This window comes from Hippocampus comes, unplaced genomic scaffold (genome assembly GCF_001891065.2).
Source record: "Hippocampus comes isolate QL1 unplaced genomic scaffold, H_comes_QL1_v1.1 scaffold111, whole genome shotgun sequence".
NCBI lineage: Eukaryota > Metazoa > Chordata > Actinopteri > Syngnathiformes > Syngnathidae > Hippocampus > Hippocampus comes.
Window position 1 is genome coordinate 2,494,778 of NW_017805698.1, and position 17,521 is coordinate 2,512,298.

The following is a 17,521-nucleotide window of genomic DNA, read 5'->3' on the forward strand; positions in this document are numbered from 1 at the left end:
ATTTTTACTCGACTCTTTGCCTCCCCCTTCTCTCTCCCAGTGGTCTGTCTCCTGCCCAGTCGGAGTTTAATTATCTGAACACAGCACGCACGCTAGAGCTCTACGGGGTAGAGCTGCACTATGCAAGAGTAAGTAAAGTTTGATCTACTAATGCCTGTGTGTGTGCTTGTTTTTCTGTTTATCTAGGTCCCACCCCCTTAGCAAATGGCATATGGCCTGTGAGACAGTATGTCTGCACCTCATGCTCCGTTTCTTCATAAAGATCAGAGCAAGATAACTTTGCCTGCATGCTCTTGTGGTAATTTAGGTCTCAGTCTACTGGTTCGAGCAACATTACATATAACACGCCAATTGCTGTAACAGCTGAGTAGTCAAGTGTCCAAGCAAAACTCAGGTTGGTGTTGCTGTTGGGATAGTCACGCAATACAGAATGTATTAACTCATTCACTGCCCTGGATGTTTATATTCAAGAGTCAACTTGAATCCAACCCCTTTAACTCTTCCATCCATCTTATCTGTGAAGTTGAGATTTGTAAACCACTGTCATGACTAACAGATTCTTATAAATGGTGACCGTGCATTACTTTAGATTTGAGATCAGCACAAGTTTTGAGTAGAAGAGAAAGACCAGAGGGTGAATCTCAATGAGGGAAAGAAATGCCAACACGTTGGAAGTTGGATAAGTCTAGGCCCCTCAGACTTAAACAGAGTTCCTAAATGTATGCCATAAACGTGACTATACATGTAACTGAATGTAACAAAATGTAATGTAAAATAAATAACTACTCCTTCATACAAGATATCCTTTATTTGTCCCACACTGGGGACATTTACTGAATGTTAAATACTGTAACTCTTACCTTATTATTTATTGAAGTTATTAATATCTATTTGCATAGATGTAAACAAAAATGTTTGCTTTTTTTCCTATTGTATCATAAATCTTTTTAATTTGTCAGGTTAAGAAATTCACATTACTCCATACATGAATGATCCAAGTGAATAGATAAAAATCATCGAACACCAGTTGTGACATTAACTTGAATGTGTTCAAAACATTTTATGTCACAGTTGAGAGGAACAGAATAACGATACAACCAACAATTGTGAGCTCCTTGGAACATGAGACAGACGGAATATTTTACAAAAACAAGTGGCTGCATACTGCATGTGTATGTTTTTGGGACGTACCTGTTCACAGACCTTCAGTATGCACTGCTGAAAAAGACTGAGGGTGTCGTGCAATCCCTTCAGCCACAATGCATTTAGTTTTCACTGCCTCATTGTTTTCAGTTGTGGCTTTTGTGAACACGTTCTGCTGCAATCGCAGGTTGCCTTTTAATTTGTAGACCATTGGTTGGTTTTCTTGAAGGCTTATTTTGGCTTAGTGTTTGGTGTCAAAATGCCAATGTCGATTGTACTCTGACAACTAATACTGCCTCATAACACAACAGCATACCTTTTATTTTTCTCTTTGAAGCACAAACATGTATGTTTCATCGTTCTTGAAACTGTCTTCCATCTGTATCCATTTTAGTCTTGTTGGACATTTTGCGATCATTGTTTGCATTTCTCAGTTCCACTTGTTTGGAAAATCGCATTGATGTGAATACCTACACTGCAATCTCGTGGTGGCATGTTGTCACTTTGCAGGTATCAATTACCACGCATTGTGTGAGATGTAGTTTTTTGTCAAAGCATGCTTGAGACTTACTTATTTGAAGACACTCAGGCCTTTTAAGCATTCACAGGCCACATTCAGTGACATGGCAGGGCAAATGTGGTCCTCAGGCCTTGAGTTTGACACCTGGCTTACAGTATCACAGGACACTTGTCACAAGAAGGCATGCTCATTTATCACCATGTTTTTGTTTTACGATTATCACAATTAGTGTTTTTCATCCGCTCCGTTGTACATTGAGGAGTTTGTGCCTTGCGCTCGGCAGGCAACCAGTCCAACTTGTACCATGTCTCTCGTCCAAAGTCAGCTGGGGTAGCCTCCAGCTCATCACCAACCCTGACGATGATGAGCACTGTAGTGAAAGGAGGGATGAATGGATGGATTCTGACTTAGACAAGTAATACTGCTCTATCCTTGGACTTATTGTTTAGCTATGCAGCTGAACAGTGGTTGACTACAAGGATAAAATACTTTGTATCAAATGGAGGATCAGGACACAGCCTTTAAATTGTGGATAAGTTGTTCAGTGGGAAGATAAAACAAGCCTCCATTTAGTTGTCAAAGAAGAGGCGATACTTGTCGGAGTAGCTTTCTCAGGGTTCCTAAACCTGAACCCACTCAAGGTATCCGGCTGTTTTCTCTCACAAGCATCTGCTCTTGTTTTGAGTCAGGTGTACACACAGAGGCGCCTCTGTTTCCACCACTGCATTGGTTGCTTTGAAACACTGCCCAAGAATGTCTCAAAAATGTATTTTCCTCCCATCCACAGTCCTTCTCCGTATTTGTCTTTTCTTACGCTCAGTTCTTGTGCCTCAAAATACAAATTCTGTTTTCCCTTTTTTTCAGGATCAGAGTAACACAGAAATACTCATTGGGGTGATGTCTGCTGGCGTTGTCATTTATAAGAACAGGGTACGGATCAACTATTTCCCATGGTAAGTGACAAAAGCGCACGTACACACGTGCAAACACACACAATTTGCTTACCTAGGCAGCAACATTCTTTCTTCTGGTGACATCTGTGCTGAGCGTGGGGAGTAACTGTGTGACTGTTTGGCATGCCACATGTTCATATCCACAGATGATGGTCCAAGTCAAATTAAGTTAGAATCGTATAGATACCAAACATTCACTCAGCATCGGTCTTGGACAGAAATTGCACTTTTTTGTCATCAAGTTCCTTTGGAAAATCCCGAGGTATAGATCATATTGGAAAGCAGCTTCTCAAAGAGGCCCAAATGGGGCATGATAATTAATTATTTTGTGTATGGTGATACAGTATAGGAAGTTGGGATATACCAAGGTGCAGGTTGTTATGAGCGTAGATATCCTGGAGAGATTTTGTTACCTTGGCAGTGACATTCATTCTTCTAGTGATCATGAAGTACTGGTAAGCAGACATCTGGGCTGGGCACGGGAGGAATAAAATCGCGAAACCGGATGGTTTGGCATTCCATATATTTTTATCCACGGCCGTAGTTCCAAGTCTTTAGAATTGTGTTCCTCCCACTATTGCTTTAAGAATGTGATATCAAGTCTCTGAGAAAAATCCTCTGGTGTATATATATACAGTATGGGACGACAGCTTCTCACAAACCCACACGGGGCATGAACTTGAATAATTTGTGAATGTCAGCAAAGCCACGACGGACACACACTTTCCAGTGGCCAGCCAGTCTTGCTTGTCTGTGTCTGAGCCTCTCCGTTTATGACCCCGAGGACACCCGGGGAACACTTGGATGAGACACATTTGACCGGGGGCTGTAGCAACCAGTGTGTTAGCTGCACTGTGAGTCACTTACGGTGTAATGGTTCAATTGCTTGACCGTCATGGCAGAATGAACGTGATTCCCTCAGTGACGGTATGAATATGAGTATGAAATGTTGTCCGTCTCTATTTGTTGCCCTGCGATTGAGGGGCAGCCTGTCTTATGGGTAGTCTGCCTTTTCCCGACTGTCAAGTGGGGTAGACGCACTCAACAGAATAAATAAGTGCAATAGAAAAAGGATGGATGGGTGGTCACCAGGCAGGATTCCTTGATTGACACTTGTGCATGCTCCCGAACCTTACCTGGCCTAACCTGTTGGGACTATGGCACTAGTTGTTGGTAGACGAGGCAAGTAGATGTAGAACGTTGCAAGTGGTAAGTGTTGTTTATAACAGAAGCTCCCTTATTTAGTGTGATAACTGCTCATATTCTTGCTTGATACACAGGAGAATTATGAACTGACGTCACAGCTGAAAGACATTCAAGCACGATGGCTACGTGACTCAATGTGAAGCGTGATCAGCTAGCCAACAGTTTCAATTACACTTTCTGGGTTCCTCCCTAGCAAGGATAGTGGCTCTGCTCTGTTGTACTCTGTGGCCAAGAGCAGAGAACCTGCCAACTCCAGAAGCGTGTGGATAAGGATCAGTACTTTGTTTGAAAAATCAAATTCCTTTGATTTATTCACACTGGGCACTCCTTATTGCCCAAGACCATTCCTGGCAACTCCTCCAGACCCTTTCACTCTTTTGTCTTTGCAATGTAGGCTTTGTTTTAACGAGAAAAAAAAAGAATCATTTACCCCCCAGACAAAAATCTGCTAATTTGGGGAATCAAACGGTAGATAACTCCACCTGAACTGCCTCCAAGAATCCTTGTTGCTAACAAATGTACTGTGGGATATTTTGATGACCTCTCACATAGTAGTTGAAGTGGCCGTCAGCATTTAACTCACCTTTAGCCCCTATTGCCCCCCCCCTCGAATTATGTTGCTGATTTTATCTGAGTTTCATCTTTGTGTGTTGTACCAAATTTCTTAGAAATATTGAAACATCTCACTACCCTTCTCACTGTGTTCCATGTAGTATGTGTGTGCAGTTTCATAGCAAGTGACAAAAGCACAATCCGTCTACATTTAGAGTCCCTTTAGCGGTTTCTCCAACAGCTGCCCTTTAGCAGAGAAATTAGTCTCTCATTTCCATTGCATTTTTTGTTTTTTATTTTACCTCAATTGTGTTACAGAAGTTAGGGCTCCGTCGTTTGCCATGATCTTATCATTTCCTTTCCTCTTTGACAGATTGTTCAATTTCCTTATTCTGAATTGTATTAAAAAATTGGTTCAAAGATTGAGTCAGAAATTCAGAACTCTTTCAGTTTTTTACAATTTCTCTTTGCGAAAAGCCAAAGGCACACTTAGATGGGCATGACTCATGCTCAACCTCGGCATGTGTGTGTGCTTCTGCGTGTGCATGTGTGTGCATGTGATATATATTTAGCAGGGGGTGGTGAGTCAGAGTAGCAGCAGAGCTCTAGGAAGGAATTATGTTACTCTGCTGCTTATCAGCGCACCTCCCATAGTGTGCACTCATCTGATTTGAACATAAGGTTATAACACATACATATTAATGTCACTGCATTGGGTTAATGTAATTATTCCTATTTTTACAAAGGCACCAAGTTAGCAAGAAGTTTCTATTTGTAGTCTTGCTTCTTCTGAGAATGTCTTCTACTGGAAAGTAAAATTGGTACTGCGCGAAATCCTGAACTGAATTGAAAGTCAAAGTGAATTATGAATTGTAAATTGAATTGAATCGGGCCCAAGTGGATCGAATCAAATCAAATTTGGAAAACAGTAGAATACGACGCTGGGCATCAGCTGTCCTCATTACAAGCTTCGTTGACACCAAGCTATCATATCCTGTTGTACAGTCAAACCAACACAATAACATCCCAAAATTATGTTTACTCGCCCATTCAGTATGCAAAAATCATTAAATTACCACCATAAATAATTGTTTGGTGGACCACCTCCTCTGAGGCGCTGCAATGGAGATTTTCCACATCGACTAACTGAGCCAGGTTCCTGTCGCGCTTTTTTTATTTGAATGGCCTTTCACACTATTCTAACATTGTATAGAATCACATTATGTGTTAAATGTTGCCCACTCGACATCCATTGCAACCTGGTCATCCTGGAAGGGGGATTTCCCCATCGACTGGCTCCCTCTCAAGCAGTGGTTCTTACCCTGGGTTCGATCGAACCCTAGGGGTTCGGTGAATCAGTCTCAACTGCGTTTACTTTTTTCTGTTTTTAATGTTTTTTTTATGTCTTGAATTTGTAAAAATTCATATTTTAATTTTTCATTAATGAAGGGGTCGCTGAATGTGCTTATGAACTAGTTGGGTTCGCCACCTCTAACAAGGTTAAGGACCACTGCTCGCAAGGTTTATTTTCCCCCAGATGTTTTTTTGTTGTTGGTGTTTTTTTTTTTTTTTTTTTTTCTTGTGTATTCAGATGGGGCGGATGTCATATTAATATCGGTCAACTGTGGGCTTGTGAAGCCCTTTGAGATGCTTGTGTGATAGAAGGAGCCGGCTTACCACTAGAGGTACTAGTGCCACGCTTTGAGAATCACTGGGTTAAGCTGTTAAAATTGCATTGCCTTTGCAAGGTGTTCTCTGTCTGATATGTATCAGACTGTAAAATAGATTGCCGAACTTTCCTTGGTAGACTACTAAGTGGTCTATGCCCCACCTACTGTCTCTCATCTCTCATAGACCTTGAATGTGCAACTGGAACGAACTGATGGCAATCCACACTACAGTATGATTCAGACAGACAGTAGGACAAAAGGTCATTCAGCCATTGTGGCTTACAATGGAAGTTCTTATTTCTCTGCGGGATCTGTGCCCACTGTCATGCCCATTGGGGTCTCAGTCAGAACATTTAGCTTTTTTTGCCCCCTCCACCCATCCTGCATTTTGCTTTGAAAAAACAATCAGCTCGTGACTGTCTTATTTTAAGCGCTGTGAAACCTGATGTGGCGTGCCGTGTTGCACTGATCCAAATCTGCCACACTACTTAAATGCTTCTTCCTTGGCCCATGCTCCATTTTTTTTCTGGGTAATCCCGCCCACAAATAAACAGTTCTTTTTGTATTTTAGTATGACCGACCTTAAAATAACAAATTCCAATAGAAGCGTTTTCTTTTTACACTCGACAACAGAGACACTAAACGCTTGTCATTTCTTTCCTCCAGGTTGAAAATAGTGAAAATATCCTTCAAGTGCAAGCAGTTCTTCATCCAGTTGAGGAGAGAGGCGGTAAGTGTTTAGAAACACGACACACAAAAATTGTTTCATTGCTGATTTTGAATGTGGAATACAGGCTTCGGCCACCTTCTGGTATGGAACAGTATTGCATTGTACGTCATGAACGTTCGTCAACTTATGCTGCAGAGTAGTTTTGGAGAAAAACAATTACAGATTGTACTTGTTCTTTGCAATCTGCGTAAAGTTCTCCAATGTTAACAAGTTACAGGTTGTCATAGCAACCTTGCTATGATTGTCTCACTATCAGAATTAATCTGCATTGTGCTATCTGTAAGCCACGTAGCCGTTTTATTCAAATTGTGACAAGTTTTCGCATGCCTCAATTCATGACTGTTGGAAACAGCCATTAATATGGTAACCACATGCAAATGCAATTGCATAATATGATCAGTGATTATTAGGATTCCCTCATAGAACATCTTAGGTAGGGGTCAAGAAGTGTGACTACTTTTTGATCTAGCCACACATCTAGTCTGTAAACCAACATAATCTGTTATATACATAAGTACTATTATTATTATTATTACATTGTGCAGTTCAAGTGTAACTTCCAGCTGCTTTTTAACAATCTCCCGTGGGTTTTCAGATGCAAGTAAAAGTAATAACAAAGGCCACAGATGTTTTTTAATAGTTTTATATTTCTGACTGTTCAAACCGTTGCTATACATTTGTCTGCAATCTTTAAGATGACAACTTTTTTCACTTTTTTTCATGAACTCAATTCGTTTTTAGACAAAACATAAGCACTTTATTTTGCCTTTTGTTCCCTTAATCTACTCAATGTCAACAGAAACCATGTACTTAAAACCAGCGTATTTGATTTGTAATGCACCTTTATCACCGCAGCGATTAAACATTTATGTGTTTTCACCATTCTAAGCCGCCCTCCGAGGGCAACAATTACTCTGATGTGGCCTGGATGAAAACAAGTTTGACACAAGTTTGAGCGGTTTCTTTTAGCTCTTAGATTCTCTGTGACATCTAAGTAATATGTCACATACTTCCCATTGGGTCATTGTCTTTCCAACACAGTATATTTCTTTTACCTTGAGAAACTGACATTTTTCTTGTGCCAGAGACATTAACGTCCTGTGTATCTGTTATGAAATGGTAACACTTTGTCTCTTTGTAATAGGACAAATAGTGGACATGGTCCTCTGTGTGAGTCAGCATCCAATATACATGTTATTCTTATGACTGTCTCCATCTTTTCCTTCCACTTAGACCGAGACCCGAGAGACGCTACTTGGTTTCAACATGGTGAACTACCGGGCCTGTAAGAACCTGTGGAAGGCCTGTGTGGAGCACCACACCTTCTTCCGCCTTGAACGACCCATCCCGCTACAGAAGAATTTCTTTTCCCATTACTTCACCCTGGGCTCAAAGTTTCGTTACTGGTATGAAGAAGCGTGAGGCATTCAACCCACGAATAGTCCCAAGCGTGTTGACTTCACAGCGGGGTTTTGACAAATGGAGGTGTACATGTATTATTTGAGAGACACATAGTTGTTTCACTTCATTTTTATGGACGAAAACACGAGATGGCTCATGGGCACCTTGCAAGCTACCTTCCCCCAAAATATCTGTGCTAAATTATTTATGGTTAACCCGAAAATAGATTTTCAACCTGCAGAACATGTTTGGTTTGATATTTTGTCTATAACATTCCATTTGAAATAATAACTGGTAAATACATTTTTATGAAGACGTATACCACTGTACCTTAGTAGCATAATTTAATAAAAGACTTCAAGGCTATCAAATACCCAGATTTTTTTCAGGTTCTTTTAGTTTGATGGCATTCTATTGTTTGTTATTGTTCCACGTAGCGGAAGAACGGAGGTGCAATCTGTACAATACGGCAAGGAGAAATGCATCAAGGACAGAGTGTTTGCGAGGTAGTTACCCTGTCTTCCAAGTTTTGCCAATTCAAAGTCCACACGGTAGCTGTTCTATTTTTGTTCTTAGTTAAAGTTTATTTGCAGCTGAATTTCTTGCTTGCTCTGTGCAGATCTCCTAGCAAACCTCTGGCCAGGAAGTTGTTGGGGGGAACTGACTGGGAGACGGTGAGCAGGAACAGCCTATCAGATGAAAGACTGGAGACCCAGAGCCTGCCAACTCGCTCGCCACCTGGGACGCCTAATCAGTGCGCACACATTTTAGCCTTTATTTGAAACACCCATAATATGTATTTTGTTGTTGATGGTTAATGTATGTTTTAAAATGAATATTTGGGTGCATCCCAAAACAGAAAGGCATGGAATAGTTCACTTATGTCAGGAGATCTTTAAAAGGTGAAACTCATTTGACTGTATATAGAGTCAATGAACACATAGGGAAGTAATTTTGTATTTTTTGTATATTTGTAATATGTACTCAATTTCTAACCCTTTTTTTTTTAATTGAAACATTTCATTAACGATGATTTTCCCTTTTTTAATTGAAGTTATTAAAATGTGAGTTCTCTTCCCTATTTTTCTTTTTTTAAGATGCACCTCTGAGTAGCTAATGAATTCCAAGTCAATGCAAAAAGTATATTTCAGTTGAAAATGTTTCAAAGTTTTTTCCACTGCACACACTCAGTCCGTTGCTATTCTAATGAATATGCTTATTTTATAATCAAAATTAGAAAAGATGTCGTACTCATTTGTCTACATTGTGAACACTCCACAATGGTAATGAATTTTTGGGCACAAAGACGGCCTTCACGTTGGAGTCTCAAAATCTTTGTGTTTGTGTGTGTTTCTTAGAAATTCCCTGTTCACGCAAGAGGGCACGCGGCTACGCCCTTCGTCTGTCGGCCACCTGGTTGATCATGTGATACACACGTCGCCAAGCTTGCCCGTCTTCTCTTCGAATCATAAGTCGGCCTCCTCCACGCAGGCCAACAGTATAAGCTTGGACTCCACGCCGTAAGTGTCCTACCGTCCTGCAAAAGTTAGGCCACTATTAAAGCTTTTTTCCCCACCTTTTGACGCACATTCCCTCACTAACTTGGATTTAGCAGCAATGCAACAGATTTCAGTTCTGTCTTCCATATAAAAATAGCGGCCCCTGTAATTTTGTGGTTGAATTCTACTCATCTTTTGTTAGTGCCACTCTGTCTGACTGCTCTGCTGAGTTGACTTTCATTTTTTTTTTTTTTTTTTTTTTTTTTGGGGTCCGCTTGTATCTGTGGCCTCTCCCAGCAGTTCACACCCTCTTTGAGTGACACTTAGTTGAAACCTTTGGAAAGACAAACCCTTTGTAAAAACACTCATAAAATGTGCCTATAGTGAGTGAGGAGGGCGGAGTGGGTTGAATAAAAGCGACAGTAGTGCGAATCGGCAGGTGTTTTCGGCATGTTTTATTGTCTTTAACCAATATAAACTGCCTAGTAAATTATTTAACTGGTCTGCAAAACCTTTTCATAGGAGCGGCAACATTATTGACAGTGTTCAATATGCCCATGGTTGCATTTCTGGAGTCCGCTTTCTGCTTAATATCCTACTTGACTAATGACTACACATTAAAAACTGCATAAACACGAGTTCCAACAATTTCTGAACCACTGGTGAAAGGACTTAGATTTATTCCTTTTTTATCTATAACCACTTTTAGCAACTAGGCGTATGTAGGAATAGTTGTTACGATTGTATTATTGTTGATGTTTTTTGTTATGTGTTCTGTTAAAGCTCAGCTGTTGTGAAAGGGCGATGGTATTTTATTGATGTATTATCAACTGTTTTTTTTCTCTTCCTCTTTGCACAAAGCAGCAAATATTTACTGTACTGCGGATATATTCTGTTGCCTTCAAAGCAATGCACGCACACACACGCGGTTGCCAAATAGTTGTGTCATTCGTTTGTTTTTGAGCCAAAATGATGACACAATCACCAGGCAGCACACATTATCTGTGGTTATCTTTCATTCTTGGCTGGTACGCATTTGCTCTTTTATCACGACTGTAATACATTTGAGTACAATTTATTTATTTATTCATTCATTCATTCGCTGAAGCTTCGGAAAGCTTTTGTGAAAACAAGTTGGCTTTGATGAATGCCACCATTTTTAATAATGTCCCTTATTATTCTTGGCCTGTCGCCTGCTCATTTTACTTGGCTGAAAGAGTAAAAGGCAGTTTTTCATATGGATTAGGACTTCATAGGTCTCTGTAGCTCTTATACTTGACTCTAAAGGTTTGGATGTAATTGTATCAATCTGCTGCCAGAAGTATAGCTACGTGTGTGTGTGTGTGTGTGTGTGTGTGTGTGTGTGTGTGTGTGTGTGTGTGTGTGTGTGTGTGTGTGCGTGTGCGTGCGTGCGTGTGTGCGTGTGCGTGCACGCGTGTGTGCATGTGTGTGTGTGAGAAAGACAAGTGGCACCCGTAACACCAGTCAAAACAAAGGCAATAATGTTTGACTGCTGCGCCCATCCCTAAGGAAGATCATGCCCCACACACACACACACACACACACACACACACACACCACAGTGTGCGATGCCTGGCTTTTACCCATGCCATGTTGCTGTTGGAAGCATTACCTGATGAACCTTCTGCATTCACGTCTGTCATTGTCACAGTGATGTCCTCTGGGATGTTTTCTTTCCCCTTGAAAGCACATTTCATTGAAATAAATTCATTGTGACATAGACAATGCTATCAGCCCTCTCTGACTCTTGGGACCTTTTTCCTCTCACTTGATCTTTTCTTGTTTTACTTTTTGTATCTGTTTTTAATTTAATGCTTGCTTCACTTTGTACAGGAGTAGTAGAATTTGAATATACTATATCCACAGAATAAAGTGTGATTCTCTCTTTTCACAGTTCTCCTGACGGGGTGGACAGCCAACCTCCGGCTCTGCCCCCAAAGCAGTTGAGCAGGAAAACCTTGAGCCAGATTATCCAGGCCCACTCGCAGCAGAGCCTCTTGGACAACCACCTCAACGAGATGTACGATGTTCCCGCCAACACTGACAAGACCACGGTCAGTCAAGGGACTGGATGATACAAAACACACACGTTAGTTAATTGAAAGCACTAAATTGCCCCGAAGGGGAGAATGTGAATCTGAATGGCTGTCTGTCTCTGTTTGCTCTGTGATTGACTGGCAACCAGTCCAGAGCACCCTGCACTTTCATTTCGTAGTTTTGAATGTATGTCATTGCACGTTGTCCACACTTGTCATTGTCAACTGTCTATAAATATAGAAACCCTTCAGAAATGTGATATTATCTATTTGCTAAACAGTACCCAGTCAGCTTGCTAACTCAATCATACTAAATTAAGCTTCATGTGTTCATAAAATGCTAACACCAGCCAAAAATGTCCACCCTGTTAGCAAGTTTACATATTTGCTTTCTTCCTTAAAATCGTCCGCTTGCACTTAATTTATTTTTTTAAGTAGCAAGGGGGTTTGGAAGCTTGACCATTAAGCATTTCTCAAAGGCATCCTATTGTGATATTGGCTCCACAGTTTACGTTTAATGAGCCTATTAATCATGAATGATATCTGACTGGAGATGGTCAGCAGAGACAAAATGTTCCTTTTCTCAGCACTCTGTAATTGTACTCAGTTGTCAGAAAACAGAAGATAAATTAGGTTTAATGCATTTTTTACTTGTTCCTTCAGCTAAATGGAGTTGTCCCTCATGATAATCTGGTCTTGATCAAGATGAGACCTGATGAACATGGACGTTTTGGCTTCAATGTTAAGGTAAAAAAAAGAAAATTCTCAATGGGACATTTTATTTACTGTCCTATGCTTTTGTATTGGTTCATTGTCTTGAATTCTTTGCATGGCAGAGTTCTATTTTCACAGTATTTTTAGAATTGCAAGAGTGATTTCAGAAGTTTACCAAATTTCCCTGAGCGTCTGTGTGTGTGTGCCTCCAGGGTGGAGCTGACCAGAAGATGCCAATCATAGTGTCCAGAGTTGCTCCTGGAACATCAGTAAGTGAACATCCATTGCTTTGTAGTTATACAGTCAGGACCTTGTTTCAGCATATGGTAACGCAAAATGTATCTCCGCAAAGCTGCCATTTGACTCTTTTGATCTTGTTGGTGCTTCAGGCCGACCTATGTGTGCCCCGGCTGAATGAGGGTGACCAGGTAGTCTTGATTAATGGACGGGACATCTCGGACCACACCCATGACCAGGTTGTCATGTTCATCAAGGCTAGTTGTGAGAGCCACTCTGGAGAGCTCATCCTACTGGTCCGGCCAAATGGTAAGATGTTGATGTTGTCGATCTCACAGCGGGTAAATTCACTGGTGACAGCAGCCAAAGACTGTCAAGCAGATTTAAAAGCCAGTTAGTAAGAAGGGGGACGGGAAAGTGTATTCCAACTACAGAGGGATCACACTCCTCAGCCTCCCTGGTAAGGTCTATTCAGGGGTGATGGAGAGCATGGTTCGTCGGGAAGTCGAGTCTCAGATTCAGGAGGAGCAGTGTGGTTTTCATCCCGGCTGTGGAACAGTAGACTAGCTCTACACCCTCGGCAGGGTCCTCGAGGGTGCATGGAAGTTCATCCAACCAGTCTGCATGTGCTTTGTTAACTTGGGGCAGGCGTTCGACCGCGTCCCTCCGGGAGTTCTGTGGAGGGTGCTTTGGGAGTTTTGGGTACCGAACCCACTGATACAGGCTGTTCAGTCCCTAAACCACCGATGTCAGACTTTGGTTTGCATTGGCGCCAGTAAGTAAGTAAGTAAGTAAGTAAGATCCCCCGGGAAGCGCTGGAAGAAGTAGCTGGAGAGAGGGAAATCTGGGCTTCCCTGCTAAAGCTATTGCCCCTGCAACCCCACCCCACATAAGCGTTTGGGAATGGATGGATGGATGGGTGCATGGATGGATGGATGGAGTTAGTAATTCAATTCCTTTATTTAAAAAAAAAAATCCAGAGCAGTTTTCAAAAAACGTTTAAAATGAGTACAATGGCCAGGTAACGTGCAGAAACGTCAATATTAATTGCACTTAAACGGACGATGGGAAGTTTATCCTGCACTTCAAACAGTATCTAGTTTTCAATCTAACAATAAATTTCAGCCAGTAGTTGTAAAGAAATGATGCTCGTCAACATCCTGATTACTTTCAAGGTGCCCTCAAGCAAGACGAGCATGTGATGTGCGTGCAAGCACAAAATAGTTAAAGGGGCAATATCCATATTCAACATTTATCCGGCATGACGTGTATAACAGTTTCAAAGATAAATGCATTGACTTCATCATTACCTGTAATACCATAATATTGGTTTGATATTTGGTTTAATTTTAAATGATGAAATGCTTCCCTTAATACATAACCAGATGACAAAGAAGCTAATGGAAATAAACGCAAATTCATCTGGTTTCTGGGTTTGAATGTTCATAATTATGCATGTTTCATACATTTGTTTTCAGATACATTTGTTGTCATACACTGACATCTAAGCTATTTGTATTCACCTCATCAAAGAGTTCCTCCACCACCTTCAGGGAGTGTTTGAAGATGATGAATCATTGGAATGCTTGGCGTTAAGTGGGCCAAATGGGGATTTACATCCAGTCATACATCAAAGCCGATACATATCATTTAATTTATTCTGCTGCTGTGTCATTTTAAATATCGTCATTACCTTGGTAACGACATCATCTTGTCTGTCGATGTACGGACAGGAGTGGTCAGATGTTTACACTTACTTTTGGTGATGAATATAATAATTTTGGAATGTTAATTTTTAGCTGGTTTCTTCCATGAATTACACATTGTGCATCTGCAAAGAATTGAGTGCACAAGTTAGACTTTCAGGTACGATTTTTTTTTCCAACACACAGAATCAAAATTATACAAACAGAAATATTTACCGGTACTTGAATCTTTTAGTAAGAGGTGCGCAGGAACGCATGCAGCTTTGTCTTTGCCACCTTGACAAGCATTTTCATGAAGCACCATTGGCATGACCAGGACTCTGAACAAAGAGAAACTCCACGGCATTTAGTGACGCTCTAATGATGACAAGTATAGATTTACAGTTTTACAAATAAATTAATAAAACCCGCAATTTAATGTCATTCATGCCCACGAAATTTGTGCGTGCGTGCGTGCGTGCGTGCGTGTGTGAAAACACAACTGTATGCATTGATGAAATGAATCGATGTAAACATTTGTTTCTTTTTGCTGTCCAGCCATCTATGATGTGGTGGAGGAAAAGGTGGACTCAGAACCAGATTTTCAGTACATCCCAGAGAAGTCCCCTCAGGACCCCAGCCAGCTAGATCAGCATGCTCTGAGGGACTCTATGGTTGTCCTGAAGGATGGTCTGAGCAGTGGAGCCATACTGGCCCAGTTTGACGTGAGTTGAAATGCACAAATAATAATTCTCATAAATGTAGTATTTTTTATAAAAAATTTCAAGTGATTTGATGAATTATCAGTCAAGTGACCTCAACTTACTTCTGTTCTTACAGCAACTGTACAGGAAGAGGCCGGGGATGACCATGCTGTGTGCCAAATTACCTCAGAACGTTTCCAAAAATCGCTACAGAGACATCTCGCCCTGTATGTGATTGCCACACAAGATTTACACCTAAATACTCAGCAACATATGTTCTGTTATGTATGACACACTTGCTGTCATTATTCATTCCGCCTTCTGTTGGTTTTGGTCTTTTCCTTGTCTGGTACAATTGGTCCTTCTGAAGATGATGCCACGCGGGTCATTCTGAAAAGCACAGATGACTACATCAATGCAAATTACATCAATGTAAGTTTTGATTGTCCTTCCTCTGATTTGTTTGCAGATTCACATTTGTTCATTGTGTCAAAAGGTTCACTATGTCTTATTTTCTGCGATGCATTTTTTTAAAGCAAACAAAGCATCCATCAAGCATGAGCTAACAATTTATTTGTTTCCTGCATGCTGAAAACACATATTCCAGACAAGTAAGTTCTCTGTATTTCAATCCCCGTGTGTGCAGATGGAGATTCCCGCCTCCAGTCTCATAAACCGATACATAGCTTGCCAGGGTCCTTTGCCCAACACCTGCCCTGACTTCTGGCAAATGACCTGGGAGCAGGGTTCCTCTATGGTGGTTATGCTCACAACGCAGGTCGAGAGGGGACGGGTATGTGAAGAGTTTTCATTGAAAATCAGCAGTCATTGATTTCCTTTCTTGATATGATGAGAATTACATTTGTCGATCCTGAGTATTTTTGGTACTTTTTTGGGTTTTTTTGCCATTTGATTCTTCCTGAGTCATCGGTCTACCTTCCTCATTTGGGAACTTGGAGTTGTACTCTTTCAGCCCTTAAATAAGAGATTCAGTAATCATAAATTCCAGTGGAAGTCATCTTGGTTGTGCTGGCCAATTTAAGTCAGAGCCCGTCTGAAAGCTTGTTAGTCAACATCAGTAGACTATGAAATGAGGAAAATCTAATGAGATTATTGGATATATTGGAAATAACATATTCATGTACGATTGGTCTGCTAATGTAACTGTTAACACTAATATAAAGATTGGCATTTAGGTTGCTTGGCCTTGATTTTTGATTGATTTTAAATGAAATATGTTGTTAGTTTGACAAAGTCTTATGTACCTATCATGCTCATTTAAAAAAATTCAATAAGGCAACGACTGAATGAATGTTATTGATTTTCTTCAACTGTGTGTATTACTCAGGAACAGGAGAATTCCATCAACAAAGACCAGGTAACTTCCATGTGCCTCTCTATTTACAACGTCCTACTTGTCGGTTATAGGTGAAGTGCCACCAGTACTGGCCCAATCCAGACAGCAGCGCTCCCTACGGAGACTTCACCGTTACATGCCACAACGAGGAGGGCAATTCAGCCTTCCTAGTCCGGGAAATGACCCTCATGCATTTACAGGTGAGACAAGATGCAAAGATGAAGCCCTCTGAACGTTTCACGTCAGTCACCAATATTAACACAGTTATCAGTATCCTCTTGGTATTGCTGAAAGGAATGTCAAATACTTTACTATTGCACTAGTGTAGGTTAATAATAGATGATATCACCTTTAATAATCCATTCAAAATTCTACCATTTTTAACGGAATGGTTCATCCTGAGCAGGATGTGGCATTCATGTTTATGCACCCAATACAGCCCGATTGAGGAACAAAAAGAGGGAGAGGATGAAAAACAGCAGGGGAGATTAGAGAGAAAACATGGCGCGAGAGAGCGGCCAGTGTTTCGGGAAGAATGAACAGCCGAGGATCCAGAGGAGGTGTGTTGCCATAGTGAGCGGTGTGGGCTGTTCTTTTTCTGGCTCCCGCATGTGGACCACGTATTGAGATCTGGTTACCATGACAACCCAACCGCCCCTCCGTCAGTCAGATTCTTGTAAAAGAACAAAAACACAGAAGAGGAGTCAAAAGCAGAAAGGGAGACAACAAGTTTGCTTTAGTTTGCTGTTTACAGTCATAGTAGTTATTTTGCATTCTTTTAAATTAGAGACTACTCTGTAGTCATTGTCTTTGCCGCAGGAGATGAAACAATAATAACAGAGTTCCTTTTTTATGAGTCGATGTTGTTTGTTATGTTTAGATGTGCAATTTTTTCTTTGTGTGCACGTCTGTGTCCAGTTGACCTCCTTGACCATTTCCTACATAGCATAGCCTTTCAAAATGTATTGGTCTCGAAAGCAGCGTGACTGCCAAACGGTTGCCATAGTGAGCATGTTGCCGTGTTGGGGCAGCACAAGACGTCTGCATTGAATCAGTGTTTGCGATAGGAAAAGATAAACAGTATGGTAATTGA

The 17,521-nt window shown here is 40.9% G+C and overlaps 1 protein-coding gene across 2 annotated transcripts in view; it reads left to right on the forward strand.

The window, feature by feature from the left end:
- ptpn4a (protein tyrosine phosphatase non-receptor type 4a) overlaps positions 1–17,521 on the forward strand; it is a 58,847-nt gene that overhangs the window by 38,203 nt on the left and 3,123 nt on the right. For both annotated transcript variants that reach the window (XR_002169738.1, XM_019882395.1), the window contains exons 9-24: positions 41–128; positions 2,528–2,616; positions 6,711–6,774; positions 8,008–8,180; positions 8,613–8,681; positions 8,795–8,929; positions 9,534–9,695; positions 11,590–11,749; positions 12,395–12,478; positions 12,658–12,714; positions 12,835–12,991; positions 14,926–15,092; positions 15,208–15,298; positions 15,442–15,503; positions 15,718–15,864; positions 16,500–16,628. Coding sequence is in view for 1 of the 2 variants with exons in the window: in XM_019882395.1 (XP_019737954.1) it covers positions 41–128; positions 2,528–2,616; positions 6,711–6,774; positions 8,008–8,180; positions 8,613–8,681; positions 8,795–8,929; positions 9,534–9,695; positions 11,590–11,749; positions 12,395–12,478; positions 12,658–12,714; positions 12,835–12,991; positions 14,926–15,092; positions 15,208–15,298; positions 15,442–15,503; positions 15,718–15,864; positions 16,500–16,628 (1,834 nt within the window). In the remaining variant the exon portion in view is untranslated. The remainder of the gene's footprint in view (positions 1–40; positions 129–2,527; positions 2,617–6,710; positions 6,775–8,007; positions 8,181–8,612; positions 8,682–8,794; positions 8,930–9,533; positions 9,696–11,589; positions 11,750–12,394; positions 12,479–12,657; positions 12,715–12,834; positions 12,992–14,925; positions 15,093–15,207; positions 15,299–15,441; positions 15,504–15,717; positions 15,865–16,499; positions 16,629–17,521) is intronic.